We start from the raw sequence: 17,270 nt of genomic DNA on the forward strand, positions 1-17,270 counted from the left end.
ACAGGTAAAAGAAAAGATCAACTGTTTCATTTTACTCTACAATTAAAATTTGGTAAATCAAAATAATATGGTAGCAATAAAATGGATTTGACTAAACTACTGCCCAAAAAGTATTCTCTGCAGGCTGTTCCCATTACACCTCTCCCATATACATGCAAGGTCATAATGTAAAACACAAGAGTAACCTGTTAGGTAAATTTATATGGACATTCTCAAGGAAAACCTCAGTTTCTTAGGATCTCAGTAATTTTCAGAATCCATGTGGATTAAGAAATGGAATCTCCCTTTCAATATGACATACAATGGGTTGTCCCTATTTCTCAGCTGGCAGAGATGCCCGTCATCCCAAGGTACAGTGGCGCTCACTGTATCCCAACACCAGTTCCCTTGATCACCCCTTGCCAGGCTAGGGCAGCAAGTGGAAAGGATATCTTTCTATGTGAGGGAAGCAAATAAAACTGGTATCTAACTTAACTTCAGAGAATCCCCTTGCAGGAAGTAGCCTTCAAGTACTCCCAGACCAGCCCTAAAATTGCTTGTGAGACCTCTACCCAAAGCAGTACTGTACAAGTCACCAAACACACAGCAGTTTCTAAAATAAATACTAGGTTGGGGATTGTGCTCTGGAAAACAGATGGCTTTTTTACAGTAAATACGTATATTCTTCAGATAGCAGCCTCACTCCAGGTAGAGGGCTACCGATGCGGCATCCATCTGTGGATGTCCACCTTCTCGATCGATCGATCGTAGTGTTCTTACTTATCAGACAGCGGTGTCATACTTTCATAAATACTGATGCCTAAAGGGAGTGGCTAACAAAGAGGCCCTCACTATTTCATGGCTGCATCAAATTGGAAGTATACTGTAACCATGAAAGCATTTTACTAATGGACAAAAATAATAAAATAAGCAGCAAAAATTTGATGGTCAAGATGCAACACAGTAGCTGAGCCATATTCTGAGTCTTATCTAAACATACAAATATCACCAAATACAGAAGAAATCATAGACTGAAGGACTGAGCTTACCAAACAGGATAAACGGAATTTCTTCATATTCTTTAAATAAAGCGTTTATTTACATGCAAGAGAAAATATATTCGCTTTCACATTAAAAAAGAATGGAGTTCTTGGATGAGCATCAGTAAACCCATGACATGAGCTGTTCGACACATGGAGCATCCAGGGGCTCTACCCATGCCTTTGAGACAATGGTTCGCCTTTGTTGTCATAGGGGCAGTCAGAGGCAAGACTCACTTCTATAAACTAATTGGCTCAACTGGGATCAAACCCCAACTCATTCTAACCTCATAAGTATCAAGAAGTTAGAGCTGTACCGTCTAACCCTGATAACTGTCTTTAAAGGAATTTTTGAACTTCAAAATTCTCCACAGAGCCACTAAACTGAATATATTCAACTTAAGCCCAGACTGTTTCCCAAGCTGATGTTCATTACCTGACACTTCAGTCTAGTTTCTCAGAGACCTTTTTGTACCCTACCCATCCTTACCATTCTCTTTAACCTTAGCTCATCACAAACTTTTCCTTAAGTGCTAGCCTACAATTCTATTTATACATACGGTGTTTATATATACGGTGATATCAAACCCATGGGTTGTTTGGCTTTATAGTAAGTTAGGTAATCTAATATAATATTACTATATTACTAGATAATAATTTATCAAATATATATAGATATTATACATTATTATATAATAACATATGAAATATATACAAGATGCTATTATGATTAATAAAAGTTTACTAAACTCATAGAAGCTTTTGTCACTGTGTATTTTCTCAATCAACAGATACTAAAAGAACCACCATAATGTGGGAGCACGTCTGATATTAAAAGAGGTTGGTTCTCGTTCTCAAGAAGAGTGTTGGGGGACCAGCCTGGTGGCACAGCAGTTAAGTGCGTGTGCTCCACTTCGGCGGCCTGGGGTTCACAGGTTCGGATCCTGGGCGTGCACCGATGCACCGCTTGTCAAGCCATGGTGTGGCAGCATCCCAGATAAAGTAGAGGAAGACGGGCATGGATGTTAGCCCAGGGCCAATCTTGCTCAGCAAAAAACAGAGGAGGACTGGCATCTGTTCACTCAGGGCTAATCTTCCTCACAAAATAAATAAAATTTAAAAAAATAAAAAGAAGAGTATGGGAAGAGGCACTATTACAGAGTAAGTCTCCTCACTGCTAAGTGCAGTGAAGGTTTAACTCGGTGACATCATGGGGCCCCTGACTCATCAGGTCCATGTACTTGAAGAAATTTACTCTCAACAAATATTTAACGATGTCAATTCTAAGCATGTACCTATCTGCATCAAGTTACAGTTGCCTGATCCAGGACTAAAGACAGCCTAAATATAACAGCTAGTGTGTACAAAGGCTCCAATGGCTAGATCCCGTATTTGGTTCAAATAGAGTTGTGTGAACAGAGGGCTGATGGCACTAAAGAACTCAGTGATTACTACTGATCAATCTCACATTCAAGGCAAAGCTGTGCTAAGACGGGAGTCATTCACCACACATGGCCACTGGACACTCAAAATGTAACTAGTCTGAACTGACCTGTCCTAAGTGTAAAATACATGCTGGATTTCTAAAACTTTGCACAAAGAAAAGAATGTAGAATATCTCAATACTTTTTAAAATGAATATTATGTTGAAATAGTATTTTGTTATCTATTAGATTAAATAAAATATATTATTAAAATTAATTTCACCTATTCTTTATACTTTAATGAGGCTACTAGAAAATTTAAAATTAGATGTGACTTTTTTGTGTGTGTGTGAGGAAGATCAGCTCTGTGCTAATATCTGCCAATCCTCCTCTTTTTTTTTTGCTGAGGAAGACTGGCCCTGTGCTAACATCCATGCCCATCTTCCTCCACGTTATATGGGACGCCACCACAGCATGGCTTGCTGAGCGGTGCGTCAGTGCGCGCCCGGGATCCGAACTGGCAAACACCGGGCCGCCGTAACGGAGCACGCGCACTTAACCACTTGCGCCACTGGGCCGGCCCACGTGTGACTTTCATATTTCTATTGGACAGTGCCGTCATGAACCATATGAAACTGCTGATATTCAACACTTTTTTAAGCTACTCAAATGGCAATTTTACATGGTTAAACCTAACACTACTACGATTATTAGTATTTGAATGTGGAATGTCCTGTATGTTATAAAAGGAGTACATGTGTCACACTGCCAAGAATAACTGAAATGAGGCAGGTAAAATGACATTTTACTCCAAAGCCGATAATCTCTTTTAAGTTTTGCTACTTTGGAGAACTAGTCAACTCCTTCCTATTCTACAATACATACAACTTGACTTCTCAGAAGACAGAGTTTACAGCAAGATACCTTGTCTCTAATCTGTTCCTTGCTTGTCTCACGCTTGCCAAGTAAATAATACACACAAATTTTTTATTTCAATAAAAGGGCCTTCCAGATAGCTAAGCCAAAAGGTGCCAAATGAGCCTCAATATACAGGAGGACTAAAAAAGGACTGACAAAGTCATTAAAAAAAACGACAGTAGCAATAAATTGAAGCAAGACTGTCATTCGTACTTAACATTTCTAACTGTATGCACTCTTTCCAATTATTCATCTAAAGTGGGGAAATGCCTGATTTTCATTTATTAAAATAACTTCCAGCTGTATGGATGCAGGTCCAACGTATGCCCATGCTTGACGGTAAATGTTCTTTCTGAAAATGTGTGAATCTAGAAAAACTAGTACACACAGATTGGCCATTCACAAATTTCAAAATAGCACACCATCCTCAAGCTGTCTTCCGCCTAAACATGAGATGGCTCTTCATAAGGAACTGTCTAAAACTAAGGGCAGAAGCAGTACAAAGAAATGAAACACACAAGATGTGCAACCCTTCAAATCAGGTCGTCAGGTTGCCCCTCCTCAGCTGTAGAGGGAGAGTAAACCTTAAGAAGAGCTTCTGATAAAAACTGTTGACTAAAGTGGGTCAAATCAGTTTGTACATAAGACTGTTCTCCAGCAGAGAGAGGCCCTGTCTCTGTCTCCTCCACCGTGGAGGCAGTGAAGTCACGATGCAGCTACCCACCTAACGAAGGCGTTACAGGATTCTGGTTTACAGCTATTGCAAAAGTCCAAAGTCTGCACGCAAATGCCATTTATTTCCACTCTTACCCTGCAGGTCTCCCCTGGGCCTCACAATGGCTGAGATCAGGTAAGCAGGTTTTCCTGCCTTCTCACCCACCCAAGGGCATTCTCCAGGGACGTGGTTCCCACACAGGGAACACTGACCAACCACTCACAATGGTAACACATCAAACAGCACCAATATGAAAGAACAAGAACAGAGTTTTAAACGTACTTTTCTAGAGTGGCAAGCAGGGGATCTGGTTCTGTACTGTTCTGAATTTGTAACATCTGGTCTCTGCTCAGGCGAACAATTTCACAAAGTGACTGTGATGCATTTGAATGACGCTAAAGGAAAAAAGTACAATTTTAACTATAAAACATGTCAGAAGTCAAATTTATAATAAAAAGTTAAGGAGGAAATTGCTTAAGAAATAACACAAATTAACACTGATTATAAGCTGCAGTAAGTAAAAAGTCTAGCTCAAAAGAAATACACATAAAAAGCATAAGTATTTTATTCTAACAGGCTAATAAGCTTAACAATATTGCACAGTACATATTACTATGCGTAGGGAGATGTGATCAAAGTTCTGGCAAGGAAAATTTTATGCAATTGAACATTTGAAAAAATATATCCTCCAAATGTATACTTTTATCAGCATAGAAAGATGCACGCACTTCTTTGATTTATAAGAAAAAGGCAAATACAGCTTTATGGAATATACCAAATGGTTAGAAATACTACATCTTCTCCCAGTGCCCAGTGTTTACCTTACAGGAAAGCTCTAAAATCTAAGTGCCCAAATACATCATGTTCTGTGGCATCTGGCACTGAGCATAACTTGCAGACTGAGCACTGTGTGCCTGGTGCAGGTCAAACAGTGATATCCCAGCAAAGATGACCACACACACCAGGATATCAAAATCCACTGACTGGAATCAGGAGCCTAACATTTCCTTAATAAATATAAATTGGTCAGGATAATTTTAGCATATAATTTTAGCATATAATTTATCACTTAATACAAAATAAGTATCAACAGGACTGTCCAAAAGGCAAAATTAACTTTCTTGCAAGTCAAGTAGGGAAGGTGCTGATGCCCCCAAATGCTTTGTCCTCCACAAAAAAACTTGCTGTAGAGTTGGGCTTCATCTTTATCCATTTCTCCTGCACCGTGCAGACAGGTGTAATATCCTGTCGAGCAAGCAAGTTCAAGTTCTTCCGCTCAAGAACATGAACCTAGTGAGGAGCAAGCCTTGTCCATGGAGACGTACTGCCTGTGAACAGGGCAGCGTCATGCTCCTGTCAGCACTCTCCATGGCCTGCACTGGCCACACTTGCATCACATGAGAAATGTGCTTGGGAACCATCCAACACCCCAGCCACAGGAGCAGGGATTATCACCCCAACCAGACCGAAGGCTCCTTCCAAGCAGGGGTTGTCACACTCTGGCACTCCTTCCCTCCAGCACCCAGTACACGTACACACTGGAATGCGTCGTGAATGTCAACAGTAACAATATTGCAGAGGAGCACATGATGCACTGTCTCAAGAGAAATGATGGGGAATCAATAGCCCCTTTAATGGTTAGCTCTTATTTTTTTTTTGATTGAGGAAGATTCACCTGAGCTAACATCTGTGCCAGTTTTCCTCTATTTTGTAAGTGGGTCGCCACTACAGCATGGCCACTGACAAATGGTATAGGTCCGTGCCCAGGAACTGAACCTGGACCGCCAAAGCAGAGTGCACTGAACTTAACCACCAGGCCACAGGGCCGGCCCCTCTTTTTTTTCTTAAGCCTGTTTTAGATAATCTCCAGGTACCAAAAGTTTTTGAACGGCCTAGAGTGGAAGAGGCTAGAATAACCTCCATAGAAAATTCACCTTTGTGAGAGAGAATATCCTCTGGCTACACACTTCTTCCTTTGCACTAGTCCTCTATGGTGCCCAATGTCCAATTAACCTGTAATCTAGAGGTGTACAAGAAGTCGCCCTGTGACCCATGACACACCCTGCATCTCCTTTACCAAGTCCTTCACAGATATTAGGCTGAACTGTATGGAACTGCCATGTCTGTAGGCAGCAATGGCTGAATACTGGCGATTCCATACGGCTTAGCCCACCACTGAAGGTGGCAACGAGAGCAGGAGAGAAGTAGTGACAGCATCCTCTAGAGGCACACCGGATGGTCCTGGCGACTCCACGTGACAGGCATCCCTCAGCACGGAGCTTCCACCCCACTGTCATGTCAATCTTTAGCACCAGAACAAAGACCAACCTGTCAGAGCACAAAAGCCTGGGCCAGGAAGTACAATCCCCAAGAGCCCATCACTCCAGGGGTTCAACGGTGACCAAGATCCTGCTGTGCTACCTGGAAAGCTCTAGCCAGAATGGAAAAAACAAATGCAGACATGGCCATGTCATTTGGGCTAAAGATGGGTATAAAAGGAAAAAGAAGTGTGGATGGAGGAGGTTTGTAACAAAGGCAAGCAGATTGAGCCTGAAATCCTAGCTCTAGAAAGAAGACAGTGCTAGAGCCACAGCCTGCTGTTTCATGTTTCTGGAAATATTCTGGGTATCAGCAAAATGCAATGTTTTTTAAAGCCTTTAGTGTTTAGAAAATTGTCAACTTTAAGAATGCCCGATTATCGCTGTTCTACCTGTTCTCTACCTTCACGCCTTGTACAGTTATGCTCTGTGCCCAAATAAACACGGTTCTTTTTTTTAAATCAAGTTTATAGTCACACAAGAGAACTTACATCTTCTTCTTGCGATGGATGAACTATTTCCACAAGCCTCTGGATAATTTTCTCCTCATTTAACCACTGTAAAACACATTGTAGAAGTAATCATAGCAATGAGTGGCTCCTGTTCAAGCCCCAATGAAGATTAACATACTTGGAAATATCCATCACATTTTAAGTAGAATGTTACAGGTTTCTCTGGACTTTGAACACTACAGGAAATTAAAAGTCCCCCAAGGAAAATGGCAGTGAATATATTATTTTAACAGTAGCCAACAGTACCAACTACTCCCCAAATTACAATACCCACATACAAAAATTCTATATATCAGCTTCCTAGTTGGGGGTAATTCCCAGACACTGAGCACTAAAAGGGTCTGTATTTTGGTTATTGGGGGTAGGGGTAGGGGGTAAAAAGGGTGGAATTTATACATTTTCTCTAAGAGAGCATTCACTTTAAGAGAGTTTCAGAAAGACATAGAAAAACAATATTTAGTATCAAGCCTCTCAGTTAAAACACATGATGAACTTTTGGATTCCAAAACCAAAACCAACACAGGAAACATGGATTGGCAGGAGAGCCACCATAGAAGCAGAGTTTATCAGCCCCGTCACATATTAGCAAAGAGCTGCTACCATGACTAGGACAATCTCTTCTTAATCTTTATATGAGATATTACTCTGAATGGAAATATAAAGAGGATGAGAATAAGGAAGAATAAATGAAAAATCAGCTGGCGTAACGTTAGTTCCACAAGAAGAGAAACGCCATAATAAACAAGGTGCTCGCCAACTAGAAGGGACACACACACACACAAAACCCTGAAGTTTTGTTCAAGGAGATGGGGGGGTGCGGAGGGAGGTGCTGGGTAACAAGAAATCAAACACAATTTGCTCAAGACAGAGAAAGACACCCTGAGGCTGTCCAGGCTCCTTAGGGAGAACAAGCCAAACGAAAAGGCAAACAAAAGCTATTAGGCGGGTACCACAAAGGTAGAGGCCCTTTATATTTTAAGATCTGTTTTAAAATGTGCACATGAACCATCCTCCCAGGGATCTTGTTAAAATGCAGATTCTGATTCAGCAGGATGGGGTGAGACCTGAGTTGATGGATTTCTAACATGCTCCCAGGTGATGTCTGGGACCACAGTTTGAGGAGCAATGCCCTAAAACAGAGGTTGGTAACACATGTTTGGGGGCGGGGGGGCGCTGACCACCACAGGAGAAAGCAGGAAGCTGTGGGCAGTGAACTAATCAGGCCCTGACCCCTACTGCCTCCACAGGTTATTAACAAGCACCTACATTCCAAGCTCACTTTTGGACTAATCTCCCCACAGTGGGCCTCCAAATCAAAGTAAGACATTCAGGAGTTTCTCACTACCTTTCCTTTAACCACCTGTGCTTTTATTTAACCACCTATTATTAGATCCCTCCAGAAGCACATCTATTCTTTTCGAAATGGGTGACCAAAGGAATTCTAAGAAACCATACTGAATAATTTCTCCCTATAATAATCTAAACATCAAGGTGACCCTCCCCCTCAACCTCAACAGTCTTCCCTGGAATCCTCAACCTCTTTTGAGAACAGACTCACATAGAAACACACCTAAAAGGAACCAGCATCCCAGTTTAGGGCCCCTTCCCACAGGCAACTCCCAGGACATTCACTAGGTACACTCAACCGTGGTTCTCCGCAGACCTCTGCCTGGTTCTACACATCCAGCCTTGACCCCACCCCCTCACACAAACACATGCCCTGGCATGCCTGCCCACCTCAGAGGAACGTGCCCTTTCCTGGGACACCACCTGACAGACCCTCCTGTCTCTCCTTCTGGTCCTTGCAGGTCTTTAAGTAAAACTAGCATTTTCAACAAACCTCATTTCCAGAGAAATGAGTAAGGCCTAAGGTTCCAGGATGAGTATTAAAGATGGAATGGGCTGGGGAATGGTTCTAGAAGAAGGCAGTGAAGAGAGGAAGAGAGAGATGTCAGAGAAGGCAGATGAGAAACCTCATCTTTAAGTTACTCACAACCTCCCCTCTTTCCACCCTAATTTCACCTATGACAGCTCTTCAAGAGTCACATCTATCCTAAAATAACCATCTCTCTAAATTTTAAAATATGTACCCTTTTGGAAGTAAACTCCATTCTCCTTCTTATCCTGTGCATCTAGGTACCCGCGAGAAGAATATTTCTTCTGAAGCCTGATTCCCTGGAAGTATGGACACCTCTCCTTTCTGACTTTCAGAGAGAACCCTGCAGTGCATCTTCTCAAGAGAGAAGCCTCGGAGCACCGTCAGACGAGGTTTACAGCTCCTGACCTTCTTATTGCAGCTCTTACCCGCCTTAAGACTAACCCTCAACCCATTCTACCTCCCCACTCCCGCTGAGACACAAACCAGCAAAGGGAAGGATCCCCTCTTTCAAGGGGCTGGATGAGGAAACAGCCCATATACCTAGGGATGTGCACATCTGGAATCCTAACCCTGCCAAGATCTGCCTCTCATCCTCTCTCGGAACAACCTTCCTTCCCGACCCTCCCCCTGCCCCGCAGTTTCCCAGACAACCTTCTGCTACCAATCCTCTGGAATCCCGTCGGCTCAGGTGCCACTCCCCACCCCAGCCAACGACAGTCATAACTCTACTCACATTCAGCACATCTTGCCTGGGCTGTGGAGGCTCGATGCATGTCAGGAGCCTGAGCAACAAATCCATGATAGCCGAAGTTCCTATGTGCTTTATAATAAGGTCTACAAAATCACGTTTCTTCTTTAAGAAATCCACAATCTAGAGGAGAACAAACCAAAAGTGAATGACACGTAACTTGGGAACTATAAACTTTGGAATGCTTTCAATCCTATTCCCTCTAACTACCCTCTCCAAAGTCCCACCACCACTTTAAGTTAAGGACTGGCAAATGTTGAATTAGTAATAAGATGTCAAATCAGAAAGCTTGTTAATTGTTACAATATTCAAAAACCCCTTAGAACAATTTTGCCAAATTATCACATGTTCCCTAACACAAATACACCATAATAAAATCTTTTATTTCTGCACACTTTCATTATTAACTCACAAAGAATGAGGATCAAAAATGTAATACACCTATAAAGAGCAGTAGACTATACCATTTAACAGTTTATGGACAAAAAGCAAGTCTATTAGACTTCGCACTAAATGCAGAATAAATATTCAAAATCCTAATTACACTCTAGCAAGCAAGAGAAAAAAATTCAAAACAAAGATTTCTACCTCAGCCAAAGTGGCTAACTCAGAAACATTTGGGTTTTATTTCAACAATTCACCGGATTAGATTAACACAAGGTGGGTGAATGTGCAAGAGGCTGTAGCTACACTGAGAGCACATGAAAACAGTAATCATGTTATGGCCCTGCCACCTGGGCCTCTTCTGTGCAGGAAGAAGAGGGAGACCGTTCTGTCCTGTACACCCTTGTGTACCTTCTGATTTCTGTCCGTGTGCACGAATCATCTATTTAAAAGTCCCAGAAGCAGCATGGCTGGTGTGGCAGCTGCTCTAACAAAGTCTCGTGAAGTCTCTCAAAAACCTGCCAGGTGGGGTTGCTTAATTCAATGTTACAGATGAGGAAACCAAGGCTCAGACTGCTTAAGTATTTTGCTAGAGCTAAAAAGTGGCTGCCCTGAGATTTAAACTTAGATTTGCATGCCCCTAAAGCCACGATCCTTCCATTATCCCACATGAAGAAGTCTAGTAGCCAGAGACGACAACTAAGACCGCTTCACACAACCAGTGTAAATGCAGGATTAACCCTCTCACGTTGCTTCTCTAGACAATGAGGTTAACCATTGTAATGTAAGTCTTCAAGAAGTTATACATAATGAATCCACTCACAACTGAGTCACACAGTAGTTTTTAAAAGCACAGTGGAGAAGAGAGAAGGGAAAAGTCACAAGTGGCCAAAATACTGCATGATTCAGTGGTAAAAGCACTGGATCTGGAGCTCAAAGGCGCAAACCGCAGCCAATGCCATGGACAGCACAGCACGGACAGTAAGATGTCCTAACTGGGATGACACTGTTGAGGTGCTAAACCATCCAACACTGAAGATGCCCTACAGCCGGACTTCCTGCTCCTCAAGCTAATAAATGTCTGTATCGGCTAAGCCAGATTGAGTCTGAATTTTTTTCATTATTTGCAGTTGCATATATCCTTACTAATCTAATCTAATCTTACTAATCATGTGATGGGAAACCTTTATTTAAACTCATAATTCTCAAAAGGACAGAGAGGGGCCCGGTTTGGCCTGTTCCTGTAGAAGAAAGATCAAGAGCTATCGAACCCCTGTTGTTATCATCCAAGGAGTCCCGAACCAAGCACAAGCAACAGACTGACTGGGGCCCTTCTCACCGCACTTGTCTGACATGTGCCATCATCTTTACAGAGACAGTACGTCTGCCCTTAAAGATCAACGCAAATACTCAGAGCCTCAGAAAGCTTCAAGTATATTCTCACTCTATATTAAAGGGATACTGAAAACCAGGACCCACAAATTTGGGTCCCCTTAGCACAGAGTGAGGAGAAAAACCAGGATGAAGGTGGAAGACCTGTTTCGATAATGCTACAACTATCTGGAACTAACTAGTAGCTTGGGTTGATGGGATGACTTGCACTTTCCTAAAACAGTCAGCAGAATTGTTATTTCTCATCAGAAAGCAGAAAGGGGAAGACAATCTGTATTAGGGTAATCATGATTTGGGGATTATTATCTAAGAAAAAAGAACCTCAATTCCAACACATTTAGGAAGGTCATTCTGCTTAATTAAGAACACGAAAGAACGATCCTGTCTTTCTAAAATAAAACATGGACCCACTTCGCCTTGGCACACAACACAGGTACTGGGCCTAAAATAGTTCCAGTCCCTCTATGTCTGCTGACAGCAAGGACGGGTCACAGAGCCTGTTTTGCACCACGAAGGATGCCAGGCCCAAGTGGTGTGACCACCTGCACCTCTGTTATCACAGTCTTGCTCGCTGCACTCTGGTCTGTTTGTACCTGGGCTCTGAGGTTCTCGTTGCTCTCTGGGTGCCTGTTTCCATAAGTGGATCACAATCTCCTGCTAAGCGGATCCTTTTCACACCAATACCCACTAGAGCAGTAATTCTCCAATTTTAGCATGCATCAGAGTCATCTGGAAGGCTTGTTAAAATCCCAGATTGCTGGGCCCCACCTCCCGAGTGTCTGATTCAGTAGATGTGAGGTGGGGCTCAAGAACTTATATTTCTAACAAATTCTCAGGTGGTCTGGGGACCACACTTTGAGAATCACTACACATACAACAGATATTTGGAAAATAAAGTTCCCAAGTACATCTGAATTGTTTAAGAACAAAGCAAGGAGGGGGCTGTGGGGAGGAAAGAACCAGAGGAAAAAGGAGAGGGAGGAGGAGAGGGGGCGGGGGATTCTTGCCATCACAGTGAGGTATGAATTTCTGTCAAACACTACTGGACAGGAACGGCAGAGCTACATAAGTACACGACAGCCTATACTCAGACGTCTCAAGCTAAACACTTCAGTTTTTGAGCGGAATCAAAATAAAAACAATCACCGTTTGCATAACCAATCATCAATTAGATTTATGGGAAAGCCTTATTCAAGCTTCCTGTGTGATCATCATTAGGGGAAAGAAAAAAATAAACAACTGTTACTTTGCCATAAAGTCACTAAGACTCCACTCGAACACTCAATTGACTGCTCAGCATGCACCATGATGCAATCTCCACAAATGGATACCCAACATTCTCATGCTTCTAACTACTTGTCAAAGAAGAAACCAAAGGATACTAAAAAACTGAGACGCAAGGCACTTAGAAAAGAGTTATGTCAAGTTAGAATACATTCTTTACTGTGTCCGTCAGTGTTAAGTTGCGCGCATTTAGAATGCTGAAGGTTTACATAGATTTTCTCATAGAACCTGGACTTAAGGCACACTCACAACACTGAAGCAACAAAATCACGAGGGGATCATCTCAGGGGGATGATCAGCCCTGATACTTACCTTCTGGAAAACAATATTTACCTGTTCTGGTTTTCTGCTGATAAGAATACTTAGCACCTTGCTGAAGAAACTGGCAAGTAGTGGGTTCAAGGGGGAATCGTTTAGGAGGAAGCTATATAATTTCATTAGCAAGGATTCATCTTCTCCCAGTCTATCATTCATCTGGGAGACATCAGAAGTGAGCAACTCACAAGATATATTTGGATACCTAGAAGAACAGGATACTTATATCATCATCTATAGTAACAGTTTAATTACATAAAGTAAAACACAAATCAGAAAGGCTTCCTAAAATTTTGTGAAAAATAACAAAATCATCTTCTGGGACAATCCATTCTGTTCAACCTCTAGATTAAAGTGAATTTTCCACTGTGTCTAAAAGATTGTTTCTAAACCAAGCATCAATAGGAATACATTTTCCCCAACAAACAAGAGCACACCTAGGACTCAGGAGCCAAGGGAGGTCATGCTGCAGGGCGTGGGCCTTCACAAATGTGGAGATGAAGCAGGAAAGAGCCTTGGGCTGCAGCCGTCAGCAGCCTGGACTGGCGTGGAAAGCGGCACCGCTTGTAGGCCAACACAGAGGATGATGGTTTCCTGGAAACTGCACTGCACACAGCACCTTTTAACTACCCAAGACACATTTAAGTTCCTGGACCAGCCACCTCTACTTTCACAAGGGTTGCAAATGGCACTAGAAAGTTGTTTTGGGAGACTTATCAAGTGTTCAGTCTATATTACTCCTTAACAGAATAAATACTCAAATACGCTGAAGCGGAGAGCCAGGACGTCAGCCTGAGAACCCAGCTGGGAAGCTGTATGCAAAAACCGAGCGCTCCACACCAGTGTTCCAAGGTAGTCTGGGGACCAGCCACAATCGGCTCCCACTGCTGTGGGACACAGACTCCCCCCAACCCTAGAAAACCTGCACCCCTAAAGCAGGCTTGCCTTCGAGCACCAGAGGACTCTCTCTCTCTGAACACTAGGCAGCAGATCCATTTTCTCCACTCACTTCTTTTACCACCAATGGTTTCTTGTCTGTTTTCAATAGCAACAATGGAGACTCCACAGCCTACCCAGACTACACTCTCCTAGACCCACAGGTCACTTCTCTGCTCTTTATTCCTCCCTGTCAAGCAGCCAGGATCTAGCACCAGCTAGGCATCAGAAGTGGCATGCTCAAATACTGACCAGGACAGGGAGGTGACAAAACAGCCAGAAGCAGCTGAATGACAACAGGGAGAGGTGAGGACTGTGGCTATAATACATGCAACACCCTCGAGGCATCTAAGACCAGCAAGTGGCTGCCTGTCTTGAGGCCCCTGGCTCAAGAGGCAACTGGCAACAGAGCAGAAGGCTGCAGAACCTAAGAGGGTCTGGCATGAGGTCAGAAGACTGAACAGTACGAGAACATCTCAAGATGAACCTCTGTAGATAGGAAAAAAACTGAAGAGACAACAGAACTGACAGGTTGTGTGGGCATGAAGACCACATTATCAAATAGCTGTATTCTGGAGGCTTATGGCTCAACCAAGTTAAAGTCTTCCTGAGTTTATGTAACATACAGGCTCAAAGTGCCTACTATAAAGTCCCACTACGCTGGGGGCAGGAGTACACAGTGGGTACTGGCACAGCTTCTGGAGCCACACCCTCTGGTTCAGAACCTGTCTCCACCGCTTACAAGCTGCATGACCTTGGGCAAGTTACTTAACGTCTCTGGGCCTCAGTTTCCAAATCTGCAATATTAAGACAATAGTCCTTACCTCACAGAGGAGGATAATACATACAAAATATTGAGAAGAAGGCCTGGAATGAAGGAATGCTAGCTCTTTTTATTCCTCCTTATTTTCTACTTTACAAAACTCTATAAAACTGCCAAAATGCTCTATGGGGGCAGGGGGGCCTTGTCTCAACTGCCCCAATTTGAAAGTTGCTGGCGAATAAAGAATCAGTAAAAGGTGAACCAAATGTATAGGGTGTTATTCTCCAAATTCTGACGCAGAAGGTCCAGATGAGGGCATAGGCTTCTTTTTCAAGTTTTCATGAATTGTTCACTATTTTCCCATAGGTGACTCAGAAGTATGATCTAGCTAAAGAAGCTCACACATATGGGGACCTAGGCACTATACAAAAAGTTCCAAGTTCTGGTTCCGGACAGGCTGGGGTTACTTTCTCTCTCCCTCTCTCCGTCCTCAACATTAAACTAGCTTCTAAAACACCCAAAGACCCCCTCCATCCCACCCCTCGGCAAAGCCTCTCCTCTTCCCCCACTGCACGCATGCTCTGATCTCACTTCCTTTGTACTGAGAACACGGAAGCAATCAGAAGAGAATTCAGCCCGAATGCATCCCAACCTGCATCTGGGCCCCTACACAGGAGCCAGCCTTGCTCCTACAGCCACCCCTCAACTCGTCCTGTTGACCACATTCCCTCCCACCTACTCAAGCACAGTGCATCACTAGATCTCCTGCTCCCTCCACTCATCTCCCTCTGTACTTACTCCCTCATTCTCACAAGCATATAAACATACCATTATTTTTTCCATCTAGGGAAAAAAATTCACACACCTCTCCTGACTCCACATCCGCCTGGAGCTCCCACTTTCTCCCTCTGCTCCCTTTCCAGGAAACCACTTCAAAGAGCTGTCTCAACTCTGTCTTCAATTCTTCCTCAAAGGCACTCCAAGGCCCACGTGTTCCACGCTGCAAACGCCAATGGTCACTTGGCCCATCAGCAGCAGCCCCTGACCCACTGTCCCAACTCTCCTTCCTGAAGTCTGTCTTCCCTAGGTTGGCAGGGTAGCAGCCCCTGCTAGTTCTCCTCTTGCCTCTAGCCACTCCACAGTCCCTCTCTGTGAACTATGACCCAACCAACAGCATTTTAGTTTTTGGATTTATAATACTACTTAAGGACCTATTTTTAAAGTTCTGTTAGTTCGAATTTATGCTAAATTATTTAAAATCAGAGGTATCTGTCATTAAGATTAAAAAGGCTAGTGTAAAATGACAAACCTTTAACATGTTGTAGATGATCACTGAATTAAGTTAAAACAGTGATGGGGTTCAATCCATGTGTGTAACTAAGATATAGTTACGAAGTTCACAACACACAGCCATCACTCTACCATCAAGAAACTATACACTAGTCTAAATTTCCTTCAATGACTGTAGTCAATCTTAACCCTGAAAAGCTGTCAGATCGCATTTGAAAAACACCTCTATGCTTATCTAGCTGCTTGAGTCATCCAGTTATGTGTACATGACACACAGCTGGTGGCTCTGTCCAGGCTGGAAGCACAGCAGAGAACTGCTCTGCCCAGCTCAAGTCATGCTCCTTTGAAATGGTGCCACCAAGAAGACTGTGTGTCCAGGGAGGCAAACCTATTCTCATAACCCCAAAAGTAGCACAAAAAACGCTGGCATGACAACACAACAAAAGCCACGACTACTTTTTGATAAAATACACATTTTCCATACAGCATGCCTACTCTTCCCCAGTTAAAGAGGTATTAGCTTCATTCAGCTAGTGAGGAAACAGAAGGACAAGCCCCTTGCTTAAGTTCTCACAGCTTGTGAGAGGGGAGGGCTACCCACCTCCCAGCTGGGCCTGATGCAAAGCCCATACCACACCGCCTCCCACCAGGATAAGCCCCACAACAGGCGGCACTTACACATGCTGGCTCACTATGAAGGGAATTCCAAAGCAGCAGAGTGTCTATCTTTTGGGAAATGGGAGTATGCTAGTATTTCTTCTGCCAAATTTCTTTCCTCTTCTTTTTTAAGGCACTGATCTCTGAGTGGACACTGTCATTGAATGCTAGTTGTCAATCTTAAATGGCTGGCAGGGAACATGACTTCCTAGAAGATCCAAGCCACCAGCAACTTGAAAGCATTAGTATTATTTCCCTGATAGCAAAATTTTCCCCACGAAGAAATAAAAAGATATCAAAAAAAGAGGAACAGACTGGGGGAGAAAGGGCAAAGGAGAATCTACTAAAGGCCATAATTCTTCCTATTCCGTTGAGTTTATTTAATAAATAACCAATGACTTTTTATTTCTGAATTTGTTAGATTTTCTGGGGTGTGGGGGGAAGAGCCAAATATTTCAATAGAGTTGGAGATGAAAAAATAATTAACTGAAACCCCAATACTTAAAATACATGTGGAGTACAGGCACAGCTCAGTGTACTGCGCTTCACTTTACTGCACTTGGCAGATACTGTGTTTTTTGCAAGACCCTCCACCGACAAAAAGATTATGACTTGCTTCAGGTTCAGGTGACGGTTACCGTTTTTCAGCAATTAAGTATTTTTTAATTAAGGTATGTACATTTTTTTAGACATAATGCTACTGCACACTTAACAGA

General features: G+C 42.9%; 1 protein-coding gene across 8 annotated transcripts in view; it reads right to left on the bottom strand.

Annotated features, from left to right (window-relative positions):
- Positions 1 to 17,270, bottom strand: part of PPP6R3 (protein phosphatase 6 regulatory subunit 3) — a 140,650-nt gene that overhangs the window by 62,118 nt on the left and 61,262 nt on the right. For 7 of the 8 annotated variants that reach the window (XM_087422523.1, XM_087422522.1, XM_087422521.1 and 4 more), the window contains 4 exons: positions 12,927 to 13,113; positions 9,519 to 9,656; positions 6,886 to 6,951; positions 4,359 to 4,471 (listed from right to left, as the gene is read on the bottom strand). In XM_087422523.1, coding sequence (XP_087278649.1) covers positions 4,359 to 4,471; positions 6,886 to 6,951; positions 9,519 to 9,656; positions 12,927 to 13,113 — 504 coding nt within the window. The remainder of the gene's footprint in view (positions 1 to 4,358; positions 4,472 to 6,885; positions 6,952 to 9,518; positions 9,657 to 12,926; positions 13,114 to 17,270) is intronic. The other variant, XM_087422524.1, reaches the window with a different exon arrangement.

This window comes from Ceratotherium simum, chromosome 34 (assembly GCF_057802395.1).
Source record: "Ceratotherium simum simum isolate JZ-2026a chromosome 34, ASM5780239v1, whole genome shotgun sequence".
Lineage (NCBI taxonomy): Eukaryota > Metazoa > Chordata > Mammalia > Perissodactyla > Rhinocerotidae > Ceratotherium > Ceratotherium simum.